At 47.2% G+C, this 12,849-nt stretch overlaps 1 protein-coding gene across 1 annotated transcript in view; it reads left to right on the top strand.

The window, feature by feature from the left end:
• LOC126188018 (facilitated trehalose transporter Tret1-like) overlaps positions 1 to 12,849 on the top strand; it is a 112,116-nt gene that overhangs the window by 76,567 nt on the left and 22,700 nt on the right. Inside the window, exon 3 of the mRNA XM_049929434.1 lies at positions 5,600 to 5,838. Coding sequence (XP_049785391.1) covers positions 5,600 to 5,838 — 239 coding nt within the window. The remainder of the gene's footprint in view (positions 1 to 5,599; positions 5,839 to 12,849) is intronic.

The following is a 12,849-nucleotide window of genomic DNA, read 5'->3' as shown; positions in this document are numbered from 1 at the left end:
CGGGGCTCCATCGCAGTCTTAAACACTGGTAGCATGCCACGACAGCGTGGACGTGAACCGTATGTGCAGTTGACGGACTTTGAGCGAGGGCATATAGTGGGCATGCGGGAGGCCGGGTGGACGTACCGCCGAATTGCTCAACACGTGGGGCGTGAGGTCTCCACAGTACATCGATGTTGTCGCCAGTGGTCGGCGGAAGGTGCACGTGCCCGTCGACCTGGGACCGGACCGCAGCGACGCACGGATGCACGCCAAGACCGTAGGATCCTACGCAGTGCCGTAGGGGACCGCACCGCCACTTCCCAGCAAATTAGGGACACTGTTGCTCCTGGGGTATCGGCGAGGACCATTCGCAACCGTCTCCATGAAGCTGGGCTACGGTCCCGCACACCGTTAGGCCGTCTTCCGCTCACGCCCCAACATCGTGCAGCCCGCCTCCAGTGGTGTCGCGACAGGCGTGAATGGAGGGACGAATGGAGACGTGTCGTCTTCAGCGATGAGAGTCGCTTCTGCCTTGGTGCCAATGATGGTCGTATGCGTGTTTGGTGCCGTGCAGGTGAGCGCCACAATCAGGACTGCATACGACTGAGGCACACAGGGCCAACACCCGGCATCATGGTGTGGGGAGCGATCTCCTACACTGGCCGTACATCACTGGTGATCGTCGAGGGGACACTGAATAGTGCACGGTACATCCAAACCGTCATCGAACCCACCGTTCTACCATTCCTAGACCGGCAAGGGAACTTGCTGTTCCAACAGGACAATGCACGTCCGCATGTATCCCGTGCCACCCAACGTGCTCTAGAAGGTGTAAGTCAACTACCCTGGCCAGCAAGATCTCCGGATCTGTCCCCCATTGAGCATGTTTGGGACTGGATGAAGCGTCGTCTCACGCGGTCTGCACGTCCAGCACGAACGTTGGTCCAACAGAGGCGCAAGGTGGAAATGGCATGGCAAGCCGTTCCACAGGACTACATCCAGCGTCTCTACGATCGTCTCCATGGGAGAATAGCAGCCTGCATTGCTGCGAAAGGTGGATATACACTGTACTAGTGCCGACATTGTGCATGCTCTGTTGCCTGTGTCTATGTGCCTGTGGTTCTGTCAATGTGATCATGTGATGTATCTGACCCCAGGAATGTGTCAATAAAGTTTCCCCTTCCTGGGACAATGAATTCACGGTGTTCTTATTTCAATTTCCAGGAGTGTAGAAGGGGCTTGTTTACCCCCTCACTATGAGCCACTCTTTTCTTGGATGTCTTAGGTTCAAGACCTTTTAGTGCCCTCTGTTTGTTCTTAGGAGGACGTTCCTGAGCTTCTGTTTCTCTTTGTTCTCTATGATGTGTCCGCCTGTGTGCTTCAGAGAAGGCGTTAATCCTAATCACATCCAGCTTCTCAGTAACATTTTCAACTCCGGGGACTGGTCCCTCCAATGATACAGTTGCAGAAACAGCTTCCATTCGCTCAGTGCCCACTGTTTGACTATTTATGTATACTGAACATCGATTCCCTCAGTTTTTTTGTTTAGTTCTGTGTTATCCATTCTTGGTCCCCCGTTAGTAACTCATATATCCGTCCAAACCAGTGGCGCCCCAGGCTATTGTAAGGCTAATTGCTCAGAGAGGTCGCCCGATATTCCTGATGCTCCGCCCACGGCACATCATGCACATGCTATGCACCTATTGGCACAGATCAGTTCACATCTTCGGTTGGGCGAGTGCTTTCGTTTCGTCCCCCTATTCAGTCTGATACATATTCTCAAGTGAATCAGATGGCTTAGGAGTAAGTACTTATCCTTCTCCAGCTCTGAAGCATCTATTAGTTCGATTAAAATTACTTCATAATTCACACGGTTTTCCTTCGATCATAGCACTCAAGGTCACGTCTGAACCGTTCGACTTTGCCAAACTGTCACAAAAATTGCTCAGTTCAGTTGCAGTTCCTCGTCTGGCATTCTTTCTTGGTGTATTTGGAACCCTTATCATGGGTGTGGCACTTTTATTTCGTATTTAAGCAAATATGATGACCTCACCAAAAACAACACACACACACACACACACACACACACACACACACACACACACACAACGATGCTAACAAAGTACACATGTTTCATTAACAGCACCAACCAAACACTACTGGAGTCTCCCGCACAAGACGCAATTCAGCGTCTCATAAACAGTTATCATAATCACAGGGATCGGCTTACATTAGGTAAGTTTCGTGTGACACCGTCTGAAGCCGAATTTTTGAAGGCTTCATTGTTGAGACTGGGCCACCACTGTCATAAATATAACTATTCAGCCCAGTGTAGTGGCATAATGCAATAGTTAACGCATAAACTTGACATGTACAAGGTCGTCGGTTCGAATGTCGCCAAATTAATAGAAATTTTTTATTTATAAATGTAAATAAAAAAGTATTACTATTTTTATTCAGTTAATTGGTTTAAATGTAATTTCTTTTATTTCAGATTCTTTCCCGCATGGTTTTCATAGTATTATTGACGTTTCTATCTGCTCTTATTTTTCTTCCTACCACTCTTCTTTTGTTTGGAATCTGCTTGCGTCGCCTATAATCCGCAGCTAAGTGCCAACGAGAATTGCACATCGGCTGGTAACGCGGTAGTTCGTGTGACAGTGTGAGGATAGTCCGCAGCTCGTGGTCGTACGGTAGCGTTCTCGCTTCCCACGCCCGGGTTCCCGGGTTCCGTTCCCGGCGGAGTCAGGGATTTTCTCTGCCTCGTGATGACTGGGTGTTGTGTGATGTCCTTAGGTTAGTTAGGTTTAAGTAGTTCTAAGTTCTAGGGGACAGGTAATCAATGATAGCGAGAAATTACAGTTGCTTTTAGCGCTGAATCTGATTTTTTTCTGTCTTGAGTTTGCTCGTGAATATTAGCTTTAATCGTCATGAACAAAGTGAGAGTGATTTTAGTTCCGCTATAGATTGTTGACCGTCGTTTTCTCGGATACATTGCACGTCACGAGGTTGTGGTCACCCTAACACATGAGTTCAAATTTAGGACTACAAAACGCGTCGCCTGCCGCAGTTCAGTCATTGGTCATTTTAAAAGTAGTTGTCGACAGAGCATCTCGCATTTCCGACAGACCTCGCGGCGGCCACTTTCAACGTCGTTACGCGTTACACATTAACAGCATTTGCGAAGTGACCGTCGTGTTTGTGTTTCACCTATAACACAGTGGTAGCTGGCAGCTGATGAGGGAACACTGTAGCGGCTACTGGCAGACATCACCTATTAAGTAATTTTAATCGGACTTTACTTTCCCACAGGGTTAAGCTTCGCAGACAAAAGTAGAAGCAATCATGAGTGAATGGCACCCGTTTCCTTAAACACTACGTGCTTAGTAACAGTTTCGTGCAACATGAATCGCAATATGTGCGGAGAATGGCTGCTGAGATCTGTAACTATGGAGCGACGATCTTCCAAGATCCCATAATGCGCGGCTCTGCCAGCTCCACAAGATCGTGATTAGTGAAAGCTGTCGCACATGGCACTCTTCAGTATTGCCGAAACCATTGACCCACCATCTACTTGCTCATGGTCTTCAGCTCGTACATTGACACAGAATTTCGATCGGTGCTATGTTTTGTTCATTAGGAAATTTTAGTACAGACTGAACTTTACAGACATGGGAGAAAGAAAACGAGCCACCATTTTCGGTCAGTGCTGCGTTGCTACTGGCAACAGTCGAAACTTGTCCGTCCACCATACACTGAAGCGCCAAAGAACCTGGAATAGGCATGCGTATTCAAGTACAGAGATATGTAAACAGGCAGAATACGGCGCTAAGGTTGGCAACGCCTATATAATATAACAAGTGTCTGGCGCAGTTGTTAGATCGGTTACTGCTAATACAGTGGTAGGTTATCAACATTTAAGTGGTGGTACAGTCGCCGCACGAGGATGGAGCACAGCATCTCCGAGATAAGGATGAAGTGGGGATTTCGCGTACGAACATTTCACGAGTGTACTGTGAGTATGAGGAATTCGATAAAATATCAAATCTCCGACCGCTGTGGCCGGGAAAAGATCCTGCAACAATGGGACCAACGACGACTGAAGAAAATCATTCAACATAACGGAAGTGCAATCTTTACACAGATTAGTGCAGATTTCAATGCTGGGCCATCAACAAGTGTCAGCATGCGAACAATTCAACGAAACATCATCGATATGGGCTTTCGTAGCCGAAGACCCACTCGTATACCCTTGATGACTGCACGATACAAAGCTTACCTTCGCCTGAGCCCATCAACACTGAAATTGGACTGTTGATAACTGGAAACATGTTGCCTGGTCGGACGAGTCTCGTTTCAAATTGTATCGAGCGGGTGGACGTGTATGGGTAGAGAGACAACCTCATGAATCCATGGACCCTCCATGTCAGCAGGGGATTGTTGAAGCTGGTGGAGGCCCCACAATGGTGTGGGGCGTGTGCAGTTGGAGTAATATGGGCCCCTGATACGTCTAGATACGACTCTGACAGGTGACACGTACGTAGGCATCCTGTCTGATCACCTGTATTCTAGCCGCGCAGTTTAAGGCGTCTTGTCACGGTCTGTGCGGGTCCCCCCCCCCCCCCCCCCCCACCGGAAGTTCGAGTGCTCTCTCGGGCCTGGGTGTGTGTGTTGTCCATAGCGTAAGTTAGATTAAGTAGTGTGTAGGCTTAGGGACCGATGACCTTCGCAGTTTGGTCCCTTAAGACCATGCCACAAATTTCCACCTGCATCCATTCATGACCATTGTGCAGTCCGACGGACTTGGACAATGACAGCGGGACAATGCGACAGCACACAACTGCTACTGAGTGGCTCCAGGAACACTCTTCTGAGTTTAAACACTTCCGCTGGCCACCAAACTCCCCAGACGTGAACATTATTGAGCAAATCTGGGATGATTGCAACGTACTTTCAGAAGAGATCTCCACCCCCTCGTACTCTTACGGATTTATGGACAGCCCTGCAGGATTCATGGTGTCAATTCCCTCCAGCACTTCAGACATTAGTCGAGTGCATCACACGTCGTGTTGCGGCACTTCTGCGTGCTCGCGTCCGGGACAATATACGATATTAGGAAGGTGTACCAGTTTCTTTGGCTCTTCAGTGTACGACTGTTACGTCATCGCTCTGTATCGCGTGTGGTGTGATTCTAGCTACATAAGTTTACTTAAAAGTAAGTAATGAAACTAAATTTCTGGACAACCCTCGTAGTTTACCCGACGAGGTGGCGCCGTCGTAAGGCATTGTATTTGTATTAGGGAGGACACATGTTAAAATCCCCATCTGGCCATCCAGACTTAGTTTCCCGCAATTCTACTAAATCGCTCAAGCCAAATTTTGGGATGGTTTCTTTGAAAGGGTATGATTGATTTTCTTCCCATCTTCCCCAAATCAGGCTTTTGCTCCATCTACAACGGCGTCGTCGTAGCAGCAAGCTGAACACTACTCTTCCTTCTGACTACGGAATACCGACGTTGGTTAAATTCACCTGCTCGCAGAGTTTCACCTCTCATTGTAGTAAACAAGTAACTTTACGACACAGCAGTGGGTGAGTGAATGTGGGGTGTTTCCACAGCGGCGCTGACGAGCCTGACGAGCGGCATGGTGTATGGCTGGCCGTCGCCCATCCTGCCACAGCTGCAGCAGCCGGGCTCCTGGCTGCCGCTGACGGCTGACGAGGCCTCCTGGATCGTGTCGTGCGTCACCATCTCGTCCGTGCTGCCCATCATAGCCATGCCCCTCATCGTCGACGTCGTCGGCCGCAAGCTGCTGCTCATCGCATCAGGGCTGCCGGCGTTCGCTTCCTGGCTCATGGTTTGTACTGCATTTAAAACTTCCGTTCAGTTATCTTGGACTCAAGCAGCGTTTCATGTTTTAACAAAAATATTCTTTGTTGAGTTCAACCGCACGTGAAATTGTAGGGTAGGGGGATCAATTTTAAAAACTGCTTAATTATTTTAGAGTTCAATTTGGATCATTTCATGTTATTCGCTCTGATGACAGAAGTCATGGGCTCCTCCTAAAATCTTGTCGGACCTCCTTTTGCCCGGCATATGCAGCAGATTGACGAGACCCGGTCTCAACAAGTCGTTGGAAGTTCCCTTCATTTCATGTTATTCGCTCTGATGACAGAAGTCATGGGCTCCTCCTAAAACCGTGTCGGACCTCCTTTTGCCCGGCATATGCAGCAGATTGACGAGACCCGGTCTCAACAAGTCGTTGGAAGTTCCCTGCAGGAATATTGGGCCATGCTGCCTGTATAAGCGCCCGCCTATACGAGGTGCATTCAAGTTCTAAGGCCTCCGATTTTTTTTTGTCCGGACCGGAAAGAGATGCGCATGGCCGCGTTCATTGTCAATACGTCCCAAAGACGGCAGCACCGTATGACAGATGGAATTTTACCGCCAGCGGCGAGAATGAGAACTGTTTTAAATACTTAAAATGGCGACGTTTTCCTTACTTGAACAGCGTGCAATCATTCGTTTTCTGAATTTGCGTGGTGTGAAACCAATTGAAATTCATGGACAGTTGAAGGAGACATGTGGTGATGGAGTTATGGATGTGTCGAAAGTGCGTTCGTGGGTGCGACAGTTCAATGAAGGCAGAACATTGTGTGACAACAAACCGAAACAACCTCGGGCTCGCACAAGCCGGTCTGACGACGTGATCGAGAAAGTGGAGAGAATTGTTTTGGGGGATCGCCGAATGACTGTTGAACAGATCGCCTCCAGAGTTGGCATTTCTGTGGGTTCTGTGCACACAATCCTGCATGACGACCTGAAAATGCGAAAAGTGTCATCCAGGTGGGTGCCACGAATGCTGACGGACGACCACATGGTTGCCAGTGTGGCATGTTGCCAAGCAATATTGACGCGCAACGACAGCATGAATGGGACTTTCTTTTTGTCGGTTGTGACAATGGATGAGACGTGGATGCCATTTTTCAATCCAGAAACAAAGCGCCAGTCAGCTCAATGGAAGCACACAGATTCACCGCCACCAAAAAAATTTTGGGTAACCGCCAGTGCTGAAAAAATGATGGTGTCCATGTTCTGGGACAGTGAGGGCGTAATCCTTACCCATTGCGTTCCAAAGGGCACTACGGTAACAGGTGCATCCTACGAAAATGTTTTGAAGAACAAATTCCTTCCTGCACTGCAACAAAAACGTCTGGGAAGGGCTGCGCGTGTGCTGTTTCACCAAGACAACGCACCTGCACATCGAGCTAACGTTACGCAACAGTTTCTTCGTGATAACAACTTTGAAGTGATTCCTCATGCTCCCTACTCACCTGACCTGGCTCCTAGTGACTTTTGGCTTTTTCCAACAATGAAAGACACTCTCCGTGGCCACACATTCACCAGCCGTGCTGCTATTGCCTCAGCGATTTTCCAGTGGTCAAAACAGACTCCTAAAGAAGCCTTCGCCGCTGCCATGCAATCATGGCGTCAGCGTTGTGAAAATGTGCACGTCTGCAGGGCGATTACGTCGAGAAGTAACGCCAGTTTCATCGATTTCGGGTGAGTAGTTAATTAGAGAAAAAAAAAAAATCGGAGGCCTTAGAACTTGAATGCACCTCGTAAGAGCGAGTAAATACGAAAGTGTTGAGGTGCAGGATTTTGTGCACGAACTGACCTCTCGATTGTATGCCACATGTGTTTGATGGGACTTACGTCGGGCGAGCTGGGTGCCAACTCATTCGCTCATACTATCCAGAATGTTCTTCAAACTAATAGCTAACAATTGTCGCCCGGAGACATAAAAATTCTGTATTTTGTTGGGTACATGTTCTTCGGGTAAACAAACATAACCATTTCCAGTGAAGCTCAACCAGAGGATCCAGTCCATTCCCTGTAAACACAGCCCACACCATTATGGAACCATCACGCCAGCTTGCACAGTGCCTTGTTGACAATTTGGTCCTAGGGTTCGTGGGCTCTGCGCCACACTCGAACCCCATCGTCAGCTCAAAATGGTTCAAATGGCTCTGAGCACTATGGGACTCAACATCTTAGGTCATAAGTCCCCTAGAACTTAGAACTACTTAAACCTAACTAACCTAAGGACATCACACACTCCCATGCCCGAGGCAGGATTCGAACCTGCGACCGGAGCAGTCCCGCGGTTCCGGACTGCAGCGCCAGAACCGCTAGACCACCGCGGCCGGCCATCGTCAGCTCTTACCAACTGAAATCGAAACTCATCTGACCAGGTCACCGTTCTCCAGTCGTCTAGGGTCAATCTGATACGGTCACGAGCCCAGGAGAGTCGCTGCAGGCGATGTCGTGCTCTTAGCGAAGGCACTCGCTTCGGTCGTCTGCTGCCATAGCCCTTTACTACAATTTACCCGTCCTAACGGATACGTTCATCATACGTCTCACATTAATTTCCGCTGTTATTTCACTCAGTCTTGGTTGTCTGTTAGCACTGACAACTCTGCGCAAACTCCGCTGTTTTCAGCCGTTAAGCGAAGGCCGTTGGCCACTGTGTTGTCCGTAGTGAGACGTAATGCCTGAAATATGGTACCCCCAGCACACTCTTGACAATGTCCCACGAGTCTAGCTCCAACTAGCAATCCGCGTTCAAAGCCTGTTAATTCCCCTCGTGCGACCGTAATCACTTCGGAACCTTTTCACATGAATCACGTGAGTAGAAACGACGGCTCCGACAATGCATTGCCGTGTTACACCTTGCGTACGCGATACCACCGCCATCTGTGTATGCGCCTATCGCTCTTCCATGACTTGTCACCTCAGCGTATTTTACATCATTCCATGTTATAAAGCGATGAACTTTCTGCGACATTTTATTGTAAGCTGAAATGTGCACCTCTATTACTGACGTGACAATACGGCTAGTATTAACAGCCTGGCAGTTCACGTGAGAGTCATTTTCGGAAGCTAAGAGGATTTAGAAATGTTGCTTCTCTTGACCTCAGGCAAACGTCACTAGCATTCTAACTGCTCACCTCGAGTCTTCTGAAGCTGAAGTCCCTGTCGCAGAAGATTATGCACAGTCGTTGTTCCATTTTTAATTTTGTCCCGAAATTGTTTGGGAAAAATGCATGTTCACTTTCCAGTAATGAACACACAAAATTTTTTGAGTGATGCCGTAAATTTATTCCTCTAGTGCCATTCGTGTCCCAACACTTGTCACAATACAGTCGCCATTACCTCATGCTACACATATCCAAATGATTACACAAGGTCATATATCCTTGCAAATGACAGCTTCATTCGCCCCTATAATCGAAATGCATGTCGCGAACTTAAACTCGTTAATCGCAACGCAGATTATACTTTAATTATATCTCATATTTGATAAATGCCCTGAGCAACAAATATACTTTCGCTCAGGCAATAGGTAGTGACATCTAACTCACGACCATTCTCGGCTACAAACGCTACCCAAGTCTTTTATAGTAATTCAAATAATGCTTAGTAACACTTTATTTTACTCTGAGCAGTGAACATACTACATACTATGAGCTTCCGATACCAGTGACTTCCCACACACGACCGCTTTCGTCGAAAGAGGCCACCCAACTGTGCTGTCAAGGCGCAAACAAATCACTGTCTTTTGCTTTTGACCAGTCAGCGACCAGAAAAAGCAACGCTATCATATAGGCCAAGCTTCAATCAACCAGTGAGATGCGGAGTCGCTGCCTCCACGTGCTCACTACCGTGACACAATAAGATAAGCAGTATTAGGGCTTAAGGCATATTACACATCGTCAAGGTTCACATCGTGCCAGTTAGCCATAAACGCGACACATTCTTCCCCTTAAATTTTATTCAAGACTGGAAATTCTCAGGTACAACTGAAAACTTTTGAAGAAGAATGAACCAAGCCAGAACCTCCATTGTCAAACTTCAGTAGCACGCCTTCACTCAAAACTGCTTACATTGACCGATGGTTCATCATATTTCCCATTTAAAACTAAATTAAACTATGGTGATTCTACATAAATACCAACATGAAAAAATCAGAAAAAAATATTTTTTAGCATCCAGGAATATTTTTCCTAAATTAACTAAAACGTGCATGTATATATTTCTCATTTTTATCTCAGTCAGTATCTCTCAACCTCTGCTCATCAACTCTCGAACATAATCAGTTATTTAACCAGTTTGAAATTGAATCAACTTCAGACAGTAGACATACTCTTAATGAAAGGGCTATCCACTATAATTCTAACAATTACACATAATACAGAATCATAACTGTATCAACTATTTGCCATCCACGTTTCTCGTCAATTACTGATATTACTTTATTTCAGTACTTTGCCGCCTCTTAACAATTAGTATTTTTTGTCACATGAATAGAAACAGGTTTCACTGCTTTCATATTCCGGCACCTTGCCGTCATTTAAGAAGGAAGCCTTTTCAACCTAATAACAACATACAGGCACTGTTTTGAAGGAATCTTGTAGCTTGTGTGTGTGTGTGTGTGTGTGTGTGTGTGTGTGTGTGTGTGTGTGTGTGTGTCTATGTGTATGTGTATGCGTCGAGAGGGGGAGGGGGGTGGTTGAAGCCGACGGTGGCTTGATATTGGCATTCCTGTGTAGCTACATGTAACAAAAGACGTTAATTAGTTACAAGCTATGATGATACCCAACTACAAAATGAAAAAAGAACGACATGAATTGCTCGACCCAGCAGAGGGAAATTTTATTGACACACTGTTGACGATTTATACAACAAACGATCACAACGTGTAAACTACCTGCTTTATTTGGGGATGGGATGAAGGTTGTGATAGTACAGTGAGATGACGTGCAACCTATATGTACTGTTGTTGGAGGGAACGTTTTGTGTAAGTTATACTATAAAGAAAAGGGTCGACAGGCAGAACACATTGCCATGAATAAGAGGGGGATGCATCGTGGCTACACTTTAATTTCAGTTTCATCAAAATTACACACTTCTAAATAAGAAATGCACGATATTAGTAAAAACTATCGAGGCTGTGGGTTTGCTTAGTGGTCTGCCCGGGAAACAACGTTTCTAAATCCTCTTAGCCTCCGAAAATGACTGATTGTCTGTAAGACCATCAATTTGCATAAAACAACTTCACTACACCAGTATCACATATATTTAAATAACATGCGATACAATATTCAAATTAACCTATTAGGAACGTTATTGGATTAGAGAATCGTGAATTGAAGCTCAAAAGTTATCTCACACAAACACAGGTGGTTTATTCAATCCTAAACTGGCACGATATAAAGAATGATTAAAAACACATACGAAAGAAAACAAGACTAGTTCTAGCTATTAATTTACTCTAACACGACTTGTGTAACGGAGAGGAACATACTGCCACTGAATGGCTTCTGAGCCGGCCGGTGTAGCCGTGCGGTTCTAGGTGCTTCAGTCTGGAACCGCGTGACCGTTACGGTCGCAGGTTCGAATGCTGCCTCGGACGTGGATGTGTGTGATGTCCTTAGGTTCGTTAGGTTTAAGTAGTTCTAAGTTCTAGGGGACTGATGACCACAGATGTTAAGTCCCATAGTGCTCAGAGCCATTTGAACCAGCCCATGGTTTCTGTACACAAGCATGGAGAATACTATGAGAATTACTGGGCGTCTGGGACGAGGAGCAAATATACACAATCCTATCACATTAATGTGAGCGCCGCCTATGTTCGAGATCGACGTGCAATATCCACTCATAGTTGGGACGTGGCAATAGCAGCAGTGGGGAGTTTATAAAGTGTGTCGCGAGGGGTGGGAGGTGGGGGGCGGGGGAGGGGGAAGAGTAAAACAGTGCCTTCGCTATCGTAAACGGATTTATCTGACGTCAGAAAGAGTGTGATCGTTCGCTTTCGGGCCAAGGGTGGAACCATTTCCGAAACTACTAAATTTTTAAACTATCCGCGGTGAAAGCATACCGTGGATGGCAAAAATGGCGCTATCCAAAACAGGCGCCGAGTGAGATGTTGTGCGTCACAGGCCGTTGATGGAACAGGTGAACGACGGCTGCGGAGATGGGTACCGGCGATTAGACGTGCAGCTGTTCAGCAACTGACAGCCCAGATTAACCGGGGGCCTACCAACAGAGTCTCCTCAACGACCGTTCAGCGAACTTTGATCCGCGTGGGCCCCCGCAGCAGGCGCCTGATTGCGGCAGCCATTCTGACTGTTGCTTAACGGCGACGGAGCCTGGAATTTTCATGCCAGTACCGCAACTGGACGTGTCCTCTAAGTGGCAACAGGTGGCTTTTTTCAGAAGAATCACGTTTTATGATCCATCGGACAGATGGCTGTTGGCGTGTACGTCGTGAAACGTCTGGAAGCAAAGAACCTGAATGCCTTGTGGTCTGCGGAATGTTTTCGTGGCATTCCCTGGCATTCCCTGGCTGATCTCGGAACAACGGATCAACACAAATACGCGTCTACCCTTGGGGAACGTGTCCACCCCTACATACATTTTGTTTCTCCTCGGCAAAAAAATGGTTCAAATGGCTCTGAGCACTATGGGTCTTAACTTCTGAGGTCATTAGTCCCTTAGAACTACTTAAACCTAACTAACCTAAGGACATCACACACATCCATGCCAGAGGCAGGATTCGAACCTGCGACCGTAGCGGTCTCGCGGTTCCAGACTGCAGCGCCTAGAACAGCACGGCCACTTGGGAAGGCTCTCCTCGGCACGATGGCATCTGCTAGCAGGACAGTGCAAGGTGCCACACAGCTCGCAGTGAACGTGCTTCGTTCTAAGAACACCAGGATGACTTTACGTACTTCCCCGGCCAGCGAATCGCCGGGTTTAAACCCAATCGTAAGTCTATGGGATCATTTCGATCGGGCTCTTCGCG

Source organism: Schistocerca cancellata, chromosome 5, assembly GCF_023864275.1.
Source record: "Schistocerca cancellata isolate TAMUIC-IGC-003103 chromosome 5, iqSchCanc2.1, whole genome shotgun sequence".
Lineage (NCBI taxonomy): Eukaryota > Metazoa > Arthropoda > Insecta > Orthoptera > Acrididae > Schistocerca > Schistocerca cancellata.
The sequence above is the reverse complement of the archived record's forward strand: the minus strand, read 5'-3'. Positions and strand labels throughout refer to the sequence as shown.